Genomic DNA, 22,511 nt, shown 5'->3' with positions numbered 1-22,511 from the left:
GGAGGAGAGGCAGGACCAGGTGATTTCCTCAGCAGCTGCTGGTGGAGACGACTGCTCAGCGTGGCTTAGACGCACAAAAAAGCTCACTTGTACTTGTCTGCAATGCTAAGGCTGCTACACCTGCTTGTGTCCCATTGTCACTAACGGGACAATTGTAGTGACCTGAGCTGATGGCAGGCAATGAGGTGCTGGGACTTGCAGAGAGGTGATGCAATTCTCGCACTGCTCATGATGTTTTTGCAGGGCTGAGAGCAAATAATCTTGAAATGAGCTGGCAGTTTTATGATTGGATTTTACGAGCTTTTATGATGTTTATAATCTGACATTGAACTCACAGTTTAAGAGGTGAAAGGTTTAAAGGAACACAGTAGCGAAGGCATACCACTGAATTTCTTCTGGGTGTAATTTTAACCTGCATCTTTGGCACTTTCCTGGTGCGTTGGCTTTGCTGAAGAACAAGTGAAGCTCTTCACAATGTTTGTCGCCAAGCAAAACCCACAGACTCCATCCTTACAACAAGCTGAGCATAGGGCAGAACTTGCAGAAGAAAAGGGATTTTGTCTCCTGTAAGGAGAGGTGTGGGCTGAAGGCTGCTGTCCCATTCCTCGTAGCTGCTGTGGTCCCAACATGCCAGCACAGCATTTCTGTTGATCCTACAGGAATATTGTGTTGTTCACTCCCCCAAACCTCTGATGCTTTCTGCATGCATGCAGCACGAACGCCTTCTTGCTGGAGCCGTCCGCTTCTCTTGTGTCGCTGTGGTTGGGGAGCAGCAGGTTTGCTGCTGGCTTGCTCTTTGAGGTTTCTGCTGTGCTCAGTGCTGTATTTGTCTCTCAGTTCTTAGCTTGGTAATGTTTTGCCTTTGCTTGCCGCAGAAGGCATAAACAAGCCTGTCAAAAGCCTTGTTTAGCGTGCAGATTCTGTGGGGGTGGCTGGCAGCCTGAGACCCTAAAATAGATCCAGCAATGAACTGAATGGCTCAAAATCCTGAGAATTTAATTCGGTCTTTCTCATTGCCTTAAATATTGGGACTGAATGAGGATTTCTGTAACAGAACAGAAGGTGAACATGTTGGTATGTGACAGTAATAGAGGAAGGGTCCAGACCTGCTGTCACTGAGACAGTCTTCTGCGATCAGAAGCTAATCTTAGGCGGGTTTTGTGCTGTAAATCCAAGTACCTGAGTGCCTTGTGCTCTGATTCCACAGCATGCTGGGGGTTGCTCTGAAATGTACCTGGGATGCTCACTGTAGGAAAAATCCAGAGCCACCATTTGTGGCTTAGCTTCTGATCTGTGCTAGCTTTGCAAAGGAAGAAGAAAAGAAGCTGCAAAATCACCAATGGGTTCTTTCTCTTTTCTTTTCCCCCTCCCCTTTCTCGTGTAGCGCTGTGCAGTTTGTAGTATCATAGCTTTGCAGTTGTGGTGGTGTGAAGGTAACAATGATTTGGCTTCGACGTGCCGTAACAGCTGCAGAATTCACTGGAGCTCAGAAGCCTGTGAGTTATAGCTGCGATGCCATTTACAGCTTTTATGGAAAGGCTCTTAAATTTGTGAAACGTGTTACTTTTTGAAGTGCATTATATTTGTAATTTGAATTCTCTAAAATCGTCTCTGTGAAAAAATAGCTTTGAAAAGCTCCTTCTCCCCGCTAAAAATACAGGGAACTCTGAACAGGCGAGGAAGCGAGTCTCTTAAATTGAGTGATAGAACACACAGATGGATTTGTAAGTGCTAAAATGTCAATTAGTGCACTTAAAAGCTTAATGGTTGTCTTTGATGTGCTTCTAATATCTTCTGTAAAGTTTGAATGTTGCCATTGATCAGGGAGGGAAGAAGGATGAGGGAACTGAAGGCAAAACAAACAGAACAGGCTGCCCAGGGAGGTGGTGGAGTCACTGTCCCTGGAGGTGTTCCCTGGATGGTGCAGACGTGGCACTGAGGGACGTGGGTTAGTGGGCACGGTGCGGACGGCTTGGCGGTTGGATTGGGTGATCATAAGGTCTGTGATTCTATGGTTCAGTGACCCACAGAGCTGAGGACTTGTTCTGCACCATGAGACCAGAGGCATGGCCATTGTAGTGGAAGTTCTCATGCAGGTCTAGAGTGGGAAGTTCTGCAAGTTGGTTTAATAATAAGGGGAGGAGATCGTTGAAAGGTCACAACTTGGTTGTGTTGTTCCATATCAGTGCAACGTAGATCCTGTCGTTAAGAAACATCTGCGTGTTTAAAAAACATTCTGTGCAATCAGGAAAATCTGCTACATCTATCAGAATTTTTTTTTTCCCCTTTTTCTCTTCTTTCTCCCCACAAAGCCTCCCAGCCACTCATAATCTTATTGTAACTATTCAGGGGACGCGTCGTGTGGCCTCACAAATCCTACAGTTACCAGGAGCTGTCAGCTCTTCTTGTTGTGTACTGTAGCCAGAACTGAAATCTGTGCACAGCAGAGCAGTGTACCTGAGCCTACATCTGATTGAAGTTCTTTGGCTTCAGCTCCCCGAGCAATCCGCTGCAAGTTCAGTTCCAGGTAGTGTCCTTTGCCCTCCTTTGGCACTGATTATTCAGAAAAATGTTTTGCAGTCCTTCTAGGAAGCTACTCTGGTGCATTCATCTGACTTGTTACTGAGTGGTTGCCTCATAGAGCAAAGGCTTTTATTATTATTTGCTTTGCTGTGCTCTTAAAACACTATCGTTTGTTTGCTGAGGGGTATTTTGGAAGTCAAATGCACGTAATAGTGAAGGATGAGCTTGGGAAAACTTGAGAGGGCAGGTTATCTTCTATTATATTGCTTATCTTTGTGCAGGAGATTGCTGGCGTAACTGAACTGACCTGTAAAAACAGGGAGCTTGTATCTAGTCTCCTCGTGTCTTCTTTAATTGGCTTCCGAGTGGAGAGTGCAGGTTTAGCTTACGTCTCCCAGCTTTAAAGCATATTCTGCCAGTTGGGACTGTAAACAAGGGCGAAAGGTGCCTGATAAAAATCTCAGTTTTGAGTAGTACATCAAGCAAAATCAGCCTGTCTTGCTCTTAGCCCAATACCTGCCTGTCTGTCCCAGCAGCCTCTGTCGATAGAACTGATTTTTTTCCATCCGATTGGGCAAAATTGATTGAGTTCAGGCAGGTGTGCAGAGCAGGCCTCAATATCCTAAGATATCCCAGCAATAATTCAGCACCCTTGTCTCTGTCATTACTCCTTCCGACCCTTCAGACGCTGTGAGATGCCAAAAATTAGATCTCTTTAACTTAGAATTCTTGTAGAAATAATGAGAGCAGATTTTTAACTTAACAGTTGGCTTTCTCTCTTTTGTTACTACCTCAACACTATTTTGGCTTGCAGCGGTGGTGAATGCTTTTCAAGTCAAGAATCAGCCTTTCTGTTTGAGGACAGGAAAAGGTCTTAAGATAATTAGTAGTATGCAGCAAGATTGGATTAGCCCTATTAAAGTTCATATCCCTAGGTCTTATTACCAAATGTTTAAATGGCAAAACATCATTTTTTATTGGACTGTATTGATATGGTTGCAAACTGGAACTCAAACACCTTACAAAAATATGAACGGAATCAAAATGAAATTAATTAGAATATATTTGAATTTAATTATCTCGAGCTGCCGAATACTCTTTGTGCATACTGGGTTTTATATGTGTCTGACGTGTGCTTGGTGGAGAGTTTTAATTAGAATTGGAGATAGGTTATTTGGAATGTGAAATTTATATGTATATATATATTTTAAACTAGAAACATGATGGTTTTTTTGCTGCTCCCTTCCATTTATCACTTCTTTCATTCTCTCTTCCTAATAAGCTGCTGCTATTTTCAAACTAATACCGGATCCTTAAAAAGAAAATCCTGCTGTGGTTCTTGGTCTTTTGCAGCGTGATCAGAATTGCCAGATCAACAGCTGCAGGAGCCTTCTACCTTGATGTTTAATGGCTTGTACCTTCTGTTGTTCAACTGTACCACTTAACCATGGAGGGATGGGGATGTGGACATGGCCATGCGTGGGGCTGCCTTGACTACTGCCTGAGATGTCTGACATGCCAAGGCTCCAAGAGTTGACTTGGCAGCTGCCCAGCAAATTTTTCTGAAGGCTCGATTGGTAGCCAGAAACCCAGGCTGTCAGAGTTGTGTTATGCAGTAAATCGTTTTTTTTTTAGCAGAAGTTTCTAATCCAATTGCAGCTGCAGTTTTTTCTTGGTCTGTAATCAAAGAGAAGTGTGCGTTATTTCATGGTGTTTTAGGAAGTTAAGGGTTGTTTGCATGCTTTTCTTTTGAGGCCTGCGCTCACCTACATGGGAGATGATGCTTGAATTATTTTGGATGATTCTTGGTGGCATGTGTTTGTGTACAGCGTACCCTTTTGAAGATGGTCAAGCTTTTTTAACAGAATGCCCACTAAGGAGCCTGTTTATCAGATCAGTGCTTTTGTTTGAGTTTTTTTTTTTCTTTTCTTTTCAAGTATTAGTCCTAGGGATCATACAAAGGTTCATAGCTGGTACCACCTGACCTTCCATGCAGTGCCCTGCCACCTTTCACGACTTCCCTGTGCACGCTGCCAGCTCTCAGCGCAGCTCAAAATGCCCGCGCCCAGGGTGCCAGAGAACTGAGCAGCTTCCCGGTGCTGCTGCCAGTAAGAGAAGATTCGAGGTGCAGTTCTGCTCTGAGATGATAAATCAGGCAACTTTCAGCCTGGCTTTGCTCCCATTTTGTTTGGGCGCAGTGTTTTCTTTTTCTTTTTTTTTTTTTTCTTCTTTTCTTTCAATTGTTTATCTTGGCAGACCAACAAGGGAAGCAGTTGATGTCTTGTAAGCTTTCACTGGTTTCATATTGAGTAGTAGATTGCTAGAGATGCAGGCACGTAGCTGAGGTCTCTGAGATTATGTAAAAGAAGCAATTAGCACGCAAAGCCACGATGTCTAAATATTCTATTTTTGGACTAAGGTGAAGTTGGGGATTATTTTTTGTGTCTCAATTCTGGGAGGCTGTGTTAAGGGTTGTGTTGGGTAGAAAATACAGGCTGCGTGTTTACTACTCTCATGTGTTCTTGCAGGAGCAGGTTGAAGCTCAGTGGGCTCAAAGATGCCCTAGGCCTTTAGTGACCCAAAAAACCAGAGCGTTTCTCTTCCATGCTGCTCCTGATCTGAAAGGAGGAAATGGGATCCCTAGTGCAGCAGGAGCTGCAGATTTGCTCTAACCAATGGAGACTGCAGGGGATGAAAGCTGCAGGAGTACAGAAGTTGACAGATCAGAAGATTCTGTTTTGCTCCGTTGTATCTTTGCCATATTAACATCAGTTCTGCTAGTCAGGAGCTATAACGTAGTATGAGTTTTTTGGGGAAGTTGTTTGGAAGTACTAGGAAAAAAGTCACTATAATTATCAGATGCACTTAATACTCTAACAGAACCATTAATAAAGAAAATTTCCCCTTTCCTCATGTTAGCTAGCACATTTTTAAAACATGACCTATTTTCCTAAAGTAGACAGAACAGATTACATTTTCCAGAAGGCATGAGTCACTGTGCTATAAAGTCTCCAAGCTGTATCAATCTTCATCAACTTAAGCCATTCATGAGGTTTTATTTTTTTCTCACTGAATATAAGCAGTTTGTTTTAAATGAGAAACTGCTACATCCTCTCTGGATAGTTAAACTTGATTAAAAGGTTAAATATTAAGTAGGTGTGAACTTTATTCGGAGAGGAAGGGGGAGTGGAAGGACCTTGATAGTAAGCAGAAGGCTGCGTGGATGCTGCTCAGGGTATGTACGGGATATCCAGTTTGCAAGGTGCTGTGCCTGGCTATAAGAAATCAAAGCTGCACGATAGCTGCCAGAAGGAGTAGAAAATCTTTATTTATCCAGCTTCATTTGAATAAATTAGAATCTGATTTCAAATAGTCCTCCTGAAAGCTTGGGAGTTTCAACTGGGAATTTACTGCCGCCTGGTTCTTGCAAGTTGCACGGGGAGGGAGCTGGCACCGCTGAGCCAGAGCAGGGGATTTCCTCCGCCTGCCCAATGGGAGCAGCGTGTTCAGAACGATCAAAAGGCCGATGGGACCTTATGGCAGCAAGAGAGAGCTGCGCCAGCACAACGGGGAAGTCTGCGTGCTGCGTGAGTAGTAAGATTCTGTAGTAAGATTCTGCACCTCCTCGGAGGTTCGCCCTGTGCCGTGTGTGCGTAGTGGAAGCGGGCTCTGTTCATGAACAGGCGTGCTAATCGCTCCCAGAGGTGGTAGCTTGCCTGGGACTGCGTGGGCCATCTCTTTCAGTCTGGGAAGATATATCGAGGTTTTCCACTTATTCCTCTTAGGTCTGGCATTCTTGTAGAGAAAAACAGGTCTAGCTGTTTTCCATTGATAATACACAGCCAAAAGGCAAAATCTGTTGCAGGTCTTGAATTTAGTAAACAAACATTTCCATTTTGGTCCTTCAACTGAAAAGTAATTTATATGATCTCTGAGAATGTGTTGTCTGCTTTTCATGCAGGAGACAGATTTTCATTTTGTTGCTAACTAAACAGGGAAAAAAAGAAACCAACCCTTTGAATAGTTTTCCTTCAAAAATATCCTTGAGGAAAGGCTAGAAGCTTGTGGTTTATTTTTCCCATTGCTTCAAAATGACCTTCTTGCATCTGCAGGAAAAACACTCAGGGGGCTGCCGAACCATGAAGGCGTTTTCATTTAGGGCACTGGGTGCCACAGTGATTTTGACTGAGCATTGGCTACGGTGCTGGAAAAAAAAGGGGGGGTTGTGTTTTGTTATTTTGCTTTCTTCAGCCTGGCAAGAGGAATGGGGTCAGGAGATGCGTGCTTGGGAAAGACCCAAAGAGGGAGCTGGAAATAAGCCAGCCGCTCTGAGTCACAGCACACATACTCATAAGTATCTTTGTACCTTACAAAGTCCTGACTTTTCAAATAAAGCCATCACTGCTGTTAAAGTATTTACATAAAGTAAAACAAATAGCTTTGAGTGCTGCCTGCATTCTCCCTTGTTCCAGCCATACTTTTACCCTGTGAACTGTGACTCCTGTTTGCTTAAGGCAAGGCTGGGCCAGGCTGAGGAATGTGATATCTGGTGATGAATGAATGGAGAAACCCGAGTCAGGAGTCCGCGTGTACTTGGGATGCTCGCTGCGGAGTAGAGCAGCACGAGGCCTGCCTCCTGCTTTTGCCTGCTATGGGGGGATTTTGTGTCAGAAATAGGAAAGCCATGTGAGCAAGCTGTACAGCTGTGTGGCACCAAGCTGTAGGTGAAGGGTGGGAGATGTGGGTGGTGGTTTGATTTCGTTACGAATATAGACAGAAATATACGTTTGCATATACAGTTGTATATTAGTGTGTATTACATATTGATTTTTATGCATCTATTATATATTAATACATACACGTGCATTGTAGCACTGCTATATATTAATATGTAAGTATTATGTATAAAACATTATGTAATATTTAGACTGTGTGTAGTAAAACCACACGTAGATTTCTTCCCAAGTGAGGAGTGTGTATAGCTGATGTTGTGCACACATTACCCCTGAAACTGTGGAGCTGCAGGCAAGCTGCCAGCCGGGCTGGGCAGAGAGGGCTTCCCACTGTCTGTGCCTTCTGTACAACTGTGCCATGTAGATGCATGGAGGCTGTGCTCAGTCCGTCCCCTGGCACTGAATTTGCTGATCTCTGACTTGGTTGCCCTGCCAGATGAAGTTCAGGTATAAATGACATCTGTTTTCCTGAAATGGCATAACAGAGAAGGTGGCATGACTGATTTTTTAGCAGTTTCAAGGAAATGGTGGAGTTTGGTCTTTTAAATTCTGCCCTGGGGTTGTTTTCTTCAGTCCCTGGTTGTTTTCTTACATTATTTTCTTTATACCAAGTCTATGAGCTAATCTTGCTACCAGACTGGGAGGCAGAAACAATCTAGGCTGACCTTCCACACTGCAAAGGCTCTGAGCTTGCAGTGATGAACGCGCTGTTTAAGATGTTATTCAGTGCTTTTTAGGGCCTAAGTCAATAACGGACAATCCATTAGTTCCCCATAAGTTGTTTCAATGGCTAATTACTTGCACAGTTGAGGAAATTGTTCTCTAATTCCAACTTAAATTTTTCTGAATTCGAGTTCCAGCTGTTGGACGTTACTGTACTCCTCTCTGCCAGCCTCAAGAGCCATCTATTATCAAATTTCTGCTCCCCGTGGAAATGTTTAAAGGCAGTGATCAAGTCAGTTTCTTTGGGGATTGGTGGTTTTCTCCTTTTTTGTTTGATTATGATTTTTATTATTTTTGAGGAACTGCACAGATTAAATTGCTCGAGGCTTTCACTGGAAGGTATTCTGAGCAGCTCTGGGTGTGCACGCGCCGCGTTGCTGCGGTGAGGCGGCTCTCCAGCTGAGTGTGGGAGCGCGCAGCAAGGCACGGTGCGGCTCTCCCTCGGCGGCACGGCGAGGAAGGGATGTTCTGACCCATGTAATTATGGTTAAAAGTGTCGGGAGCCGGAGCTGCTTCCCTGCAAGAGCCCAGCTGGGTGCCGAGTCAGCTGCTCTCTGGCTTGTGGCTGCTTTTGTGCTGCACGCTAGAGGGGAGATGCAGTCGATGATTGTGAAAGATTTTTATTGCTCCTACATATGGAGCCACATGAATGTGGGCATTGGCACCGGTTTAGCCTCTTATTTTGCTGACCTTGGATAACACGGCGTTGGAGGGCTTGAGGTCTTTTATGCAAGGCAGGCGATGGGAATGAGGAAAGCCCACAACAAAGCGATGGCAATTGCAGCCTTGGCACGAGTGGGCTCTGATGTGGAGGGCCTCCTCTGGAAGCAGCTCTGTTGAGACTGCTGCGGGTACAGATGTGGTCACGAGGCCGATATGGTTCTGCCTGATGTGCGCTCCACTCATTGGGAGTGCTGTGAGGTGTTGCTGTGTCGCTTCAGGGGCAGCCAGAAGAGGCCTTTGATGCTGTCTCCTGGGACCTGCTCCTTCCCTGGTGATGCCGTGGCCGTCCTGCAGCAGAGCTGGGGTCTTTAGCTGGCACAACAAGGACCTCTTGGTGGCATTGTCCCTCTGAAAACAGAGCTGCCTGCTGTCACACATACAGTACATTGTTTGTGGAGGGGAGGTGACCTCGTGACATTTACCGAAGCGTTTCAAGGATGTGCTAGCCTTCAGACTATAAGGCCTCTTCTGTGTGGTGATCATCTCCTTACCTACAGAGCAGCAGCTGCAAGCAGTGCATCCCAGGGACCTGGCTGTGCCCTGTGAAGGTTGCTCATCCCTGCTGCCACTTGGCATCAAGTGCCTGGAGATCTTCCAAACCCTGTCAGCAGATCTCACCCTGCTGCCATTGAACTAACAGGCACCACCACCACCACATGTTCTTTGCAGCAAGCTTTGGCATAATGAAGGGCGCTTAAGTGGGATTCGTTGCTCAATGCATTTCTGTTCTTTTTGCTGCTGTATTTTGAGCAGGAATGAAGGGCTCGGTGTATCAGGAGCTAATGGTTGTTTTGGTGCAACTTTCAGGCCTTTGGGAAACACTCCCAGAAAGATAGAGGAGAGTTTGGGTAGTGATGGCCTTCCCGTTTTGGGGTGGATCTGGTGTTTCGTGAGCCTTGGCCTGAAGGAGACTGAAAATGGCAATGTGTCTTCCAGTACAACATATGTTAGCTGGAGTTGAGAATTATACACCCTTACATACTTCGCATGCGTGGCTTAAAGTGCATAAAAACAAGTGGCGAGGGGTGTGCTGCCTCATGTAGGGCTCTGTGTACCTCACCTCAGCTTCAGATTAATGGCCAGAGTGTGTCCTTGTCCTCTTGTTTACTGCCCTCTGTATAAAGAATTCCCACAAATGCAGCTGGAGGGAGTGAGAGGCATCCTCAGGCTTGTGTCTGTAATGTGGGCAAATAAAAACCATGGATGCTCACGAGTATTTCCTAACAGAGCAGTTTCCTTAGGGATTCAATTAGTTACCTCATGATCTGCTGTAAAAACAGAAACGCATGAAGCCCAGCCTTTCCCTTCCTGGTTTACTTTCAGTGTGTTCTGGTCTACGGGAACATAAATGTTGTTTCTTGGGTGATTTCTGTTAAAATCAGGCAAGCTGTGGCCATCTGTATCATTTGTTCTGTTGAGGTTTAAAGTTGTGTTGGCAGCATAATCGTAAATGGAAGTTGTTTGTAAAAACCACTGTTGACAAAACAACTGGAAGTGCTAGTCCTTCTAAAGTGCTTGCCTGGAGATTCTTGTTTCTCTTTGCTGTGGATGTTCAGTTACAAAGTTTGCTGTCTTGGCTTGGAGGTCCCTGCGTGCTGAAGCTCTCTGGGCACAGCTCAGCGGTGCTCAGAGCGTAGTAGCTGCTCTGTAGTGTGAAGGGTGAATTGCACTGCCAAAATGCTAACTGCTTTGCTACAGTCATTGTTTTGGCTCTTTTTTTTTTCCCTTTTCTTTCTTTCTTTCTTTCTTTATTTTTTTTTTTACCAACTCATTTGGCATTCAGCTGGGGGGAGGAATGGTTTTGATCACAGTTCAGCGGCTGAATGCCAGTATCTTACTGAAGGAGTAAAGGAAAAACTATTGGTGTGCACCCTAAACTAAGCTTATTTTTTAAGTTGTTTGTGTTGGTCTCTTCTTTATCACACAGGATGGTGTAAACTCTCATGCCTCCTGGTGTGAGTGTTGTGGTTTTCCTGTGCAGTGTGGCCATGTGCTGTGGTGTGCTTACCTGAGCAAGGCCTCTCTGGAAATGTGTTTTTTTGCTTGGCATTCATGTAGCTTGAGGGAAATTCGAGAACAGAAATGCTCAAATAATGACTTTAAAGACCCTGAGACGATAATAATAAGGCTTGTGAAAATGTGATATACTTTTTTTTTTTTTTTTTTTTTTAAGATGCACCTGATTTTACTTATGTCTTTGTATCAGTTTGCTGACTTAATTTATTTGAATGCGAAAGGCTTTAGGGAAATACTTTTCCAGGGAATTAATCTGTTAACTAAAGCAAATACTAAATATGACATACACCAGTATTCCTTTTGACAATATAGCATTTGTCTTCTAAAAATGAAGTAAAAAACACATGCCCCCTGGGCCAAATTCCACTTTACTTTGTGCTAAGATAAATTCAGAACAACTTCATTGTTATCAACTACACTGTAATTCTGCAATAAATACAAATCATTTAAGCAGAGAACTGATAATGTAATATCAGTATGTAAAATCCTGAGCTGAGAGGCAAAAACCAAGGCCAAAATGGTAATAAGAAAGGCTGGCTCACAGAACTTTCTAGTAAGTTTTATGCAATATTTGACTTAATTTAATGGTGTGGAATTTCTTCCCCCTTATTTTAATTGTCTGAGAGAGCAATTCCAGGCTGTTCAAATTTCTCCACAAGGCAGAATGATTCGTTATGAGAATTTTAACAAATAAGCTTTTACCTGCTGTCTAACACCTGGCAGACAGCTTCTGCTGTTTGCAGGATAAGGGATTGGAGGGGCTGATGGTCTGATTTGATGATAATGGTTATGTCAGTGTTTCTTGAGGTTAGATTGCATTTTGTTGCACAGGATTTTTTTCAACTTCTCTCCCTTTTTTTAATCATTTGTCTGACTCTAGGCATTGGGGTGTTGTTTGTTGTTTTTGCTACTCGCTGTTTCGGATGCACACAATTAACGTCTCCTTTCTGTTTCCATCTTCTTCAGGATGACAGCGATGGGATTCCCTGGTCAGAGGAGAGGGTGGTGCGGAAGGTCCTTTATTTATCTCTGAAGGAGTTCAAGAACGCACAGAAGCGGCAACATGGGGATGGCATTAGTGGAAGCCTGAAGGCAGTGAATGGTAAGCTGCCTCCCTGCTATCTCTGCAAGGACTCAGTTGTTTCAAACGCAGCTCCTTTGCTGTAGCAAGGAAGGAGACCAGTGCACCTTCTGGCTTGCACTGTGTCCTTTCAAAATACAAAGACGAGCTCATTTCTAAAGTGTTTAAAAAGCCCGATTTGGACAATCTGTGTGTTTCTGTTGAGCTGCTGTAGATAGGGATAAGGATGGAGGGTAGATGTTGAAGTGGAGGCCAGAGCAAAGCTGTTCAGTAGAAAAGGAGGCTTCTCTGATCTGTCTGATCAGCGATGTGCTTTGTAGGTCTACAGCAAAGGTGTCCAGTTAAAGGTAACTGATTTCTTACAGATGCAGTGAAAATTCATGAGGAGATAAATGGAAACTGTCTGAATCAGTTACATTGGTGAAGGTCAGACAGACAGAATATACTTGTTCAGTGTCATTCAGGTAGAAGAAACTGGCTAACCAGGGCCTGCAGCTCTGGAGTGGGCTTGGTTCAGGCCCTCTGAAGTGAAGGTGAAGTAGTAGCACAGGACCTATGTAAAAAGATGTAGGGGACTGAGGGCAAATGTGCTGAAACACTGGATTCCCATAGTTAAGTTCTTCAGGGAGTTTAAGGGTTTTTTAAAGAGATGCAGGCAAAGCTACATGATAGGGACTTGTTTATGTCATCCTTTGACATTGACTGGAGGTGGCAAAGGAGGTAGGGTGATCACTGTTACTGTTGTTTGTCATTATTATCACTTGTTTCTTATCCCCTTCCCTGTGGTAGCCCAGAGGTGAACCTAAGTTCGTCTCTTGCAGATTTGCTCACTGACACAGCACCCTTTTTGAAAAGGCTTTGTCATGCTAGCTTGAGCCTTCAAAGCGATGAGTAGCAGGATTCAGATTTCTGGGCAGGCTTACTGTTCTCTCTTCACTCTCAAGAGCTTATTTGCTTCTTTATGGAAGTTTATAGCAATTCCTTTTAAGCATGTGCATAACTATACATGTGCTAATGCATTACAGCAGCAGCTGGGTGCTTGCTTACTTGTTAGGTTATTCATATTTATATGTAACTTGTATTTTTGACACGGTGAGTCAAATTTCACTGCATTTTCACTGAGCCTTATTGCTGACAAGGCAAAAACCTAGGGGAATGGCTGGAGAATTGCAGACAACACAATAAAGTTACTGTATTGCGTAAGCAGTTGTGAACTCCTTAATGTGATTAAAGATGACCTCAATCTTCTCAGTTCAGTAATAATATCAAATAGTGATCTGATGGGAAGGGGCATCTAGCTTTAGCAGCAAGCGATTAATAAGCTTGGAGGTGTACACAAAACAGTGCTGCCTTTTTTTCCCCTCCAACACCTCTGCATCATTGATCTTCTGTCAAACACAATTTCTCTTGGAAAGTTTCTTATTCTATTGTGGGGATTTTGTTTAGTCAAAGGAAAAAGTCTAAAGGCGTGAAGCACAGTAATTGTGTGTTAGGAGGCTTTGATGGTGTGCCAGCTTACAGGATGACTGAGGTTTTTATGGTGTCTAGTTTCTCCAAAGGCAGCTGAGATGAAAAGTGAGTTGGCTGGGAATGCTGTGTGAATGCAGGTACCAGGCATGGAATATGCCACAGGCTTTCTCTGGCAATGGCATGGCTCACGACTTCAGAGCTTGCCTCTGGTGTTAAGAATTGTATTGCTGGATGCTTTTCCTCCTTCACAAAAATAGGTGATCAGTTCTGTGGGGGTTTTGGCTTGCTTACTTTTGAGTTAGAATTACGCTCTGTTGTTTTCCCTTCTGTTTGTTACATGATGCTTTATGTGTCCTTTCTCAGCACTGCTCTGTTTCAACAGTACTGTCCAAAGGCTCCATTTGTCCAATAGTATTTAGAAGAACGTGTCATCATATAGAGGAAAGCTTTACAGAAGGGAGAAGGATTGACACAGTGCAGTGACATTAAGAAAATCTATGAAAACATGGAGTTTGCTCATTATATCTTTTAAAGAAACATTAACCATATATTTTCAAATCCACAGATCTTTATGGACAGAGAAAAAAAATAGGTCATGCTAAAAATTTACCAGACTGTTTAGAATTTTGGAAAACATAACATCTTAAAGATTAGCTTCAGATCCGTGACTTTATGCCATTAGAGTTTTAAAAGAACATTTATTGATTATGTTCTTTGTTTCAATATGAAGATTGCAACCAGTGTTTCTAGTGCATTTTTTTCAAAAGATCATATTGCAGTTAAGTGCATGTATGGGAACTGCTGAGCCACTGCCTGAACCTCTGATTGACCACCTGAGGCGAGCACTGAGTCAGCCACAGGAGCACAGGTGAAGGCAATTCAGCTGTGTGCCGGAAGGGGGGGAGCCTGGCTGCAGCTCTCCTAGACCTATTGAAGAGCTGGCTGCCAGGGGGGGAAGGATCTCTGCTGGAGATCTGCTCTGCTGGAGTTTTGTGAGTGAGCCCAGGATAGGAGTAAGCCTTCTATTTATTCTCTTGTTATCTTAGCCTACTTTGCCAAACTCTCTTGTTTATTTTGTAATTATAGCATCCTAATAGTCTTTGATTATACAGTGCATCTCTTTATTAGTGCTCAGCACCCACAGCTCTGCTGGGGGGGAACAAAAAATCCTAGCTGAAATTTAAAGGTGTTCTGTGCCTCCTGCTGTGGTTTAACCCCGGAAGGCAGCTCAGCTCCACACAGCTTTTCACTACTCTCCCCACATGGGGTGGTAAAGGTAAAATCAGAAAGGTAAAAGAGTGAGAACTTGTGGGTTGAGATGAAGACAGTTTACTAGGTAAAGCGAAAGCTGCGTGCAAAGCAGAACAAGGCGTTCATTTGCTGTTTCCAGTCAGCAGGTAGATGTTCAGCCACATCATGGTTTCTTGGGGAGATGAATGTCATCACTTCAAACATTCCCAATCCCCTTCCTCTTCCCTCACCCCTGTAAAGGCAGGGGTTGCATCCATTTCAGGGTTTGTGCTGCAGAACCCTGTCACTGTTCCTAGTGAGCGTTAACGGGCATTGCTCCTTCTGTTGCTGGAAATCGAATAGATCACCTTCCAGCACCTGGCACACCTAAGCATTTCCAAGAGTGGGAAGGAGAGCCCTGAGAGTAGTTCAAGCTGCTTGAGCTCCTTGCTAGAGGTAGAAGTGTAGGTTGGTCTCCTGTTTTTCTGAGAGCTCAGAGGACTGCAATATTTGCAAAACAACTGGATAGTAAGATCTGATCTTGGTGCTGCCATCTGTAGTGCAGAGGGTTGGGTGTTTTTTCTTCCTGGTTTTATAACTGTCATTCCCCTATACTTATTTACAAGCTTGCAATCTGTAATTTTTTTTTACTGAGAAAGTACTGACTTCTGGCAATAGAAGAATGCACTACCTTCTTGCAACTATTGTCTTTAAGTACTTTCTATGGCTTCAGAGCATCTGAGGTTGCATAAATATGCTACAGTAGTTGTTTACTAGTGTTCTCCAACAGTTCATGCAAGTTCTGCTGCTGAACTTGCATGAACGTTATTATCAGAATATTTCAGCTGGTTAGTGCAGTAGTAAACCTAATGATATGGCAGCCAGTACAGTGTTGCTTTTCTTATTGATAGTGTGAAAAACGAGCTCAGCTTCAGTGTTGTAAGAGGTGAACCCATTAGCAGGAGTCTCCTCTGTACTGAAATTTCTGCAGGCTCAAAGAGGGGCCAGTGGCGGCACAGGGAAAACTTCCATGCCTCTCTGAACAATACAAATTAATAATATGAGATGGAAGAGTTCAAATGAGTTTTAGAGATTAACTGTACTGTAATGATTTATATATGGCTGCCTCCACCTTGCAATTAAGGATATCTGTTGTCCTGAAAACAGTCTTGCATGATGGTTTTGTCTGGGGAGCGTGGTGAAGAACAGAGTTGGGGATATCCTTACTCCTACCTTTCTTTGCATACCCTTTTCACTTGAGGTTTTGGCTTGTATGTTTGTCCTGCTAGTTATTTTCCCACGTTTTTATCCTGCGTTCTTTACTTTCGGGTTTTTGTTGGTTGGTTGGCTTTTGTTACCCAGCCAGAAGGATTTCAGAGAAAGAGCAGGGGTGTTTTATGGCTCTTCTACCAGTGGATGTACTGCTGTATGTTTATGTTGGCTCTAGGTGCCCACAGAGTATAGAATGACACTCCACAGTATGCCTGTGTTTGCTACGTTCTCCTCCAGCATGTGGGAATGTAAAATCTAAAGGGGATGCCTCTGTAAGTTGTCAGGAAACCTTTTGTAGTCCTAAGTGGGATGCTGCAGTTCTGATTATGGAAACAGGCCTGCCCACTGGAAAACCTGTGGGGACCTCTTTACTGATTTTGATTATTGCTGCCTGTCATTTGTGTTAGGATTTTAAGAATGGGAATTGGTGTTTGGAATGGTGATACCAATTTTCAGAGATCCTCATCTAAGAGGTAAGCTAATTCCCCTAGGAAATAGCTTCCTTGTGTAGCATAGGATGAGAAATACGGCTGTGTATGGGGTGGGAGGTGGGGAAACCCGCACGCAATAAAAGCTGTTACTATCACTTGTGTTCTGTTAATGAGAATTAAACCAGTATGTCAAAAGGGTGCATCATTAAGCTCTCTATCATAAAAGTTTGCTTTAATTTTATTTTTAGAAAGTAGCGATGAAGAAGTTTGTGATCCAGAAGTGCTGGCATTTCATAAATGAAGAAAGTGCAGAAGTTTGCGTGTTTGTTTAAGGTGGTTGGTAATTCCACTGGAATGACAAACTAGACAATGGAATTATTCAAGCATATAGTGCATCGACAGTAGCTATACAAAAGGTGTCATGACAATTTCCAAACATGCCAACTAGGTTAAATGTGTGGCAAACATAAGCTTGTTGGGAAATTGAATGTATGTGAGGGAGTATTTTGGTTCAAGGAGGAAGTCTTGCACGCCTAATGAATCAAGGAATTGATGAGTAAGAATATGTAATATTTCTATTCTGACATTCTTCACCTTGCATTTAGTCGTCTTAAAGTCATCAATTCATTTGTGTAGGCGAAGGAACTTCATGCAGTCTTTAAACGGAGGTTGTGTTTGGTCCACTGTTGGCTGTGGTGTCCATTTCTTCCTCGTGCTGCTCCGTTCCTCTCCTGAATCACTTCCACACAGATGCCAGGGCAACTTTTGCTATAGGTTGTTCCCTCCACTGAAGAGCTGAAATGCATCAAGACAGACAGCTGGGAGCCTCTGAGGCATCACATTCTGTTGTCTGGGACCACCCATCCCAGAAGCACCATGCTGAGCAGAGCAGGGAGCCGTGCTACTTGGAAGGGGCTGTGTTTGTGTTTGATGTGTCTGCTTTCAGGTGTTTTCATACTCACTGCCCCATGGTTTTCAGCTATGCTCCCCGGTGGGCTGTGTTTTTAAAAAAGAAAGTAGCCCTTCTCCTTCACTGTGATGATTTGGATACAGTAACTTCATCTCTCTTAGTTTTGAAAGCTTCAATTAAATATTGGAAGAAGGTTTTACGCTAATGTTTGTCTAGGGAGCTTTTCACTCCATCAGTGATATGAAATTGCATTTGTTGACAGTAGGTAATGTCTGTCTGTCTCCCTCCTAAGCTTTAGTAGAAGATTGTAAGTGTGCCAAGGACCCTTGTCAGTATAAGTGGATTTTTAAAATGCATTTACAGAAGCAGAAATACCTCCTTCAGTCTCACAAGATTTTCCCTTTACATTCGGAGTAAATGGCCTGTTTGGCTAGTTTTGAACAGTGATTAAATATAGATGTTTTCAACTAAAAGGTTCAGAAAATAAGCATTTGAGCAGATTTGTCATGGCACTCAATGTCACTTTCGCTTTGGTGCTTGCTGGCAAGTGCATTTAAAGATTAACAAATAAATAACAGGATGTTGGGGCTGGGCTCCGTTGAAAATTTCCAAATATCTCTTCCTTTCTTTGTTTTTAGAACAGAATTTGTTCTTGAGCCTGCCGGGGTCTGGCTTGTTCATTAGTTGACGCAGGCTCTTTTTGCCTTTTCCATCATCATCACTTAGAAAAGTTCTGCAGGCCAAATTACACCCTCCATAATCTCTGCCCAATTTGATTACGTCCAAATGGTGCTCCCGTTTTAATTCAATTTCTGTATTTCTCAGGACTGGCAGAACGTTTTCTCTTGCAGGACACCTGCCATCTCTTTTCTTGTGAAGATAAGAGGTGGATATATTTCTAATAGGGAAAACAGCAGAATTGCATAATTAATTTCCTTAAAACATCTTTTCACTACCACTAAAAGGGGTTGCTATTGCCCCCGAGTGTATTTCTAGTCAAAGTAATTTTAAAAATAATTTTGCCTCTCTGCATATTGTTAATTGTAGGTAGTGGAAATTTATTTTTTTTATCAGCAATGAATTATCCACAGAAGAGCTTATGTAGTCTGCAGGAGACTGAGTTATTGTAGGCCTAAAATAAATAGGGTGAGGCAAAGGATCAGAAGTGCTTGGTGGGTGTAAGAGCTGCTGGTCTGCTTCCTTTCACTCACTGTCTTAGGCTGCTTCTGTCACTTGTCTGCCCATGCAGTGAACTTCATTCAGCAAATTCAAGTGTCCGTGAAATAAAACTTTGCCTTAACCTCAACCAGTGAACAACAGTTTCATTTTCCTTGATTCAGGGTTGTTTCTGCATAGCTGCTGCCTAGGATTTGTTGTTTGTATCAGCAGTACAGGGAGCAGCCTTGAGTGCAGACAAGCAAACTGCTTAATTCTGTTTTCTGCAGCTGTAAAATTGGCAGCCTGAACCTGGACCCTGACATCTTTTAGTCAGGCATATACAGCCAAAAGGATGGTGATTTCTCAAATACCTGGTAGAATTGGCAGTTATGTCAAAAGGTGGACCTTCTGTCAGTCCTCATCTGCATGTTTTGTGAGTGAGACATCTTTGACAATAATATTAAGTCTGTACATTCTTGTAGCAAGGCATGCATTGGGTTTTGGCTTATCCCAGTTGTCTGGGGAGAAATGTTTGGCAAAATATCCAGAAGTTGCTGGAAAACTAAAAGTGTCTGAAAACTAAAAGTGGTACTTTGTATGGTGAGATGCAGTGCTTTGTACTGAAAACCAGCCATTCATCCAGTTATCTGATATGGCAGTTTAAACAAACTTGACTGCTTTTATTATTAGATGACAAATTTTTTATTGGGATGTTGAAAATCAGAGGGATCTACTTGAGGTCATTATCCTTCAAACTCTGGCAGCCTGGGGTGGATGAAGAAGCATGCTGGTGACATGCTGGGATGAGAAATGATGATGCTGGCGGCTTTCTCCAGCTGTTGAGTTGCGTTGAGAGGTGATAAAGAGGTAGCTTGTGCTTTACATAGAGATCAAAACAAAATTAAGCAGCTGTTAAAGGTAATGTAAACGATGGAGTTCCATAGCGAGACTTGTCTGGTTGTCAAAAGGGATGGAAAACTCTGTGTGTGAAATTTGGGCACAAAGTGGAGATGAAGGCAGAGATACAATGGTATGCTCAGAAGAGGTGAGCTAAGTGCTTCTCTGTTTAGCAACCGTAGCTGTCAGGAGGCACAGGAGCGGGGAGGATACTTCATATTTCTCTATGTGATAGCCAGTGTTCATCAGTAGTGTTATTTTAGTGTTTATTAGAAGTGCAGTGGAGAAAAATGTCTGCAGATTAGAGCCCTTAACTAGTGTTGTAAAGAGGGTTTAAATTTCACTACTCATGTAGTTGCTCTGTTACCAGCCATGATTGGCAGAAAGAAATCGTGCACTGAATAACTAGCACTTTTAATTTGAAGGACAGACAACAAGGGATACAACCAGTAAGGCAGCAGAGGAAAAAAAAAAAAAAATCAGTCATTGAGACAGCATGCTCGATTTCATTAAGAAAATAGCAACACAATGGAAAATAACATGAAAGTGGAGAGGAGTTTCAGGCAGTGGTTTTAAAAGAAAAAGCAGAAATTAGTGACAGCTGGCTGCGAGTGCTGATGGGCACTGCAACCTTTCCTACAAGTTGCCAGACACAGCTGGCAGAGCACCTAATTGTGGCCTCAGACACCATCCGTGATGTGTGTTTGTGGGCTCTGAATTGTAACAAGAGGAAACGGACTTGGAGCAAACAGAACAATTCAGCAGATCGATGCTGAATTCTTTTTGGGTGCCATCAGCCCACGCTCAAAACGTGTCATTTCTGCTGTGAGAAGCTCGAAAATCTGTCTCCTGCTTAAGCAACAGAACCAGGAATTAGTCACCTTCCTCTTACTGCTCAGAACAACCTCTGAGATCGGACTGCATCCTGAGCCCGAGCCTCCGCGTTTTGGTTTGGTTTTGATGGAATCTTCTTGATTTTTAAGGTCTCCAGGAAAGTGTTCTGAAATACCTGCTGCCTTTCTATAGCTGGTGGTGGTGGTGAGAGGTAGATCACACAGCAGATACTTCCCAGTGTTTGAGGGTAAATGTTTTGTATAAAATAAATAGAGCTTAGCGCGTATACTGTTCAGTCGTAGCAGATCGCTCTGCATCGTAATGAATGCGCATACGTTTTTCACTTATCTCTTTTTGTGTCTGACTAGCGCAGATTTGTTACAGGCAGTTAATGTGCTGTTGTATCCAGAATTAGATGAATAAACATTTTCAATAATCCGCCTTTCATGTCCATTATTGCTCATTTAAAATGACTTTAATACTGTGAAGGGGGTGTCCATCCATAGCTGCAGCGTACCAGCCCTGTACTTAGGTGGCAGGGGATGACAGTGACAAGCCAGGCCAGACCTCACAGACTGAGCTTACAAACATTGGTGCGTTCAAAGGAGGAGTTTGCTCCAAGAGGCTCTTCACCCTCACCATCCTGTTTGCTTCCCTCACAAGACCATTAAGCGAGCGCAGCAGTCGCAGTCGGGATGTTTTAGATCTGTCTGCTAAAAGGCTAAGTCCTTCCAGATAAGCCTTGAACAGACAAGATTCATTTTTTACTTTGCTCAGAATTTCCTGTGCTTTGTTCTGCATCTGTTTGTGAAAGACTGCGTTATCTTTGAAAGCCTTCATCTTGTTTTCTTTATTCAAGCTATATGCTAAAATGGAAAAAGGGAAAAGCTGGAAGGAGCCAGCTGGAGCAATCTGCCAAGGATCCCACAGAGGACAGAGCTGGCAGGCTTTTGAAGCCTCTTCATCTGACCTCTGCTGCAATTTGGGAAGCCAGGAGATAAGCCACTTTTCCTGCAAAAGACTTGGCCTCTGCCAGCCATTCAGAGTAGCGCCTGAAGACCGTGCCAGCATTTAATCCCATTTTTCTCATCCTGTGAAAGGCAAAGGCAACTCACGGTTGGCTGTTTTTAAAGATGCTCTGTTTGCTGTGGCTGATCAGCATCACAGTGGTTTTATGTTGTGCCTGCTGTGTATGTGGAGAGATAGAAGTTTAAAAGTGATGGCATGGGAAGAGTGCAATTTCTGACTTCCTTTAGAACATAGGATTTTTTTTTTCTTTTTAGAGAAGGAATCATACCACAACGTTATCAAGAGAGTGAGAGCAATGCTAGAAGCATGCTGTCTCCTTTAGGACACTGGGAAAAAGCATCCTGGTTGTTCTGAAGTATCTCAGCTGCAGGTGTGCAGGATGGAGAGAGGTGAAGAGGAATTTCATCCCTGTTTGTGTTTCCCTGACTCCTGCTCCCTTGCTGTGATGCTGGGATCTTGTTTCAGAGCCTTATACGAGCTCTTGCTCTGTGGCTCCATATGGCAGAAGGAAACAGTAGTGTTGTGTAGAGTCTCAAAACTGGTGCATATGGGGGTGGACTGGGGGTGAGAAGCATATTCCTGTTGTGAACTGTGCATGGAAGGCTTAATTTCCCATCCCTCCTTCCCATTCTTGTGGAGTGTCCATCCAGGAACCTGCTTTTTTTCTTCCAAGAAGTGTCCCGATTCTTCTCTTTAATGTACTGATCTATTGATAAGCAAAGATTTTAGTTTTGCCAGCATAATTAAAATGTTGTGCTTCCTATCTAGTCGTTCTCCCCCTATATCTCAGAAGGTCAGCAAAGATTACCATCAGGTGGAAGCTATGAATAAAGAACAGGACTTAACTGAATGCGGCTTGAACTCCAGATTTTCTAGAAAGGTAGCTGTCGCTACTCTTCTCCTCGTCCCCCAAATCAATTGAAGATGGCCCTTTGTGCAGCTGGGCCTGTGGTCCCTGCGGTTAGGGACTGCTTGTCAAGTTTTATTTGAATGGAAACCTGTCCCTGATGCTTCGCCTCATCTCATTGTCCTGCTGAGATGAACTTCAAATGCCAGTTTACATTTACCCGGAAATGACCTTCTCTAATCGAAAAGGACAATGCTGTCTTAAGTAAGTAGATAAACAGAGCCCATTTGCAATTGTAGATTTAAATGCACTCTTTCATAGATGATCTTTGCATAGTATAGCAGTGGCCTTAAATATTTAGAACCTGACAAGCAAGAGAGCAGAACTGAAGAGTAAAAGTTCCTGGCTGAAAAAGGGTTTCTGAGCCATGAGCTGATGTTGATCTCTCTCAGGCTGGGAGAAGACTGTTTGGTCCAAAATTCCCTTTATGGTAGCATGGAAGGCAGTGCAATAAAACTGGCATGCAAAATCTTGAAGGTTGATTAGCAACCAGACCACAGCACGGGGTTATAGACAAGTACCCTTCTCATAAAGTAGAATAAATGGGCCATTAGTTAAGGCACTGCTTAGTGTA

At 43.3% G+C, this 22,511-nt stretch overlaps 1 protein-coding gene across 1 annotated transcript in view; it reads left to right on the top strand.

The window, feature by feature from the left end:
• The window catches only part of JARID2 (jumonji and AT-rich interaction domain containing 2), a 203,457-nt gene that overhangs the window by 74,368 nt on the left and 106,578 nt on the right, over positions 1–22,511 (top strand). Inside the window, exon 2 of the mRNA XM_042836095.1 lies at positions 11,685–11,820. Coding sequence (XP_042692029.1) covers positions 11,685–11,820 — 136 coding nt within the window. The remainder of the gene's footprint in view (positions 1–11,684; positions 11,821–22,511) is intronic.

This window comes from Centrocercus urophasianus, unplaced genomic scaffold (assembly GCF_019232065.1).
Source record: "Centrocercus urophasianus isolate 14NV4802_14NV808 unplaced genomic scaffold, USGS_Curo_1.0 seq_11, whole genome shotgun sequence".
Taxonomy (NCBI): Eukaryota; Metazoa; Chordata; class Aves; order Galliformes; family Phasianidae; genus Centrocercus; species Centrocercus urophasianus.
The sequence above is the reverse complement of the archived record's forward strand: the minus strand, read 5'-3'. Positions and strand labels throughout refer to the sequence as shown.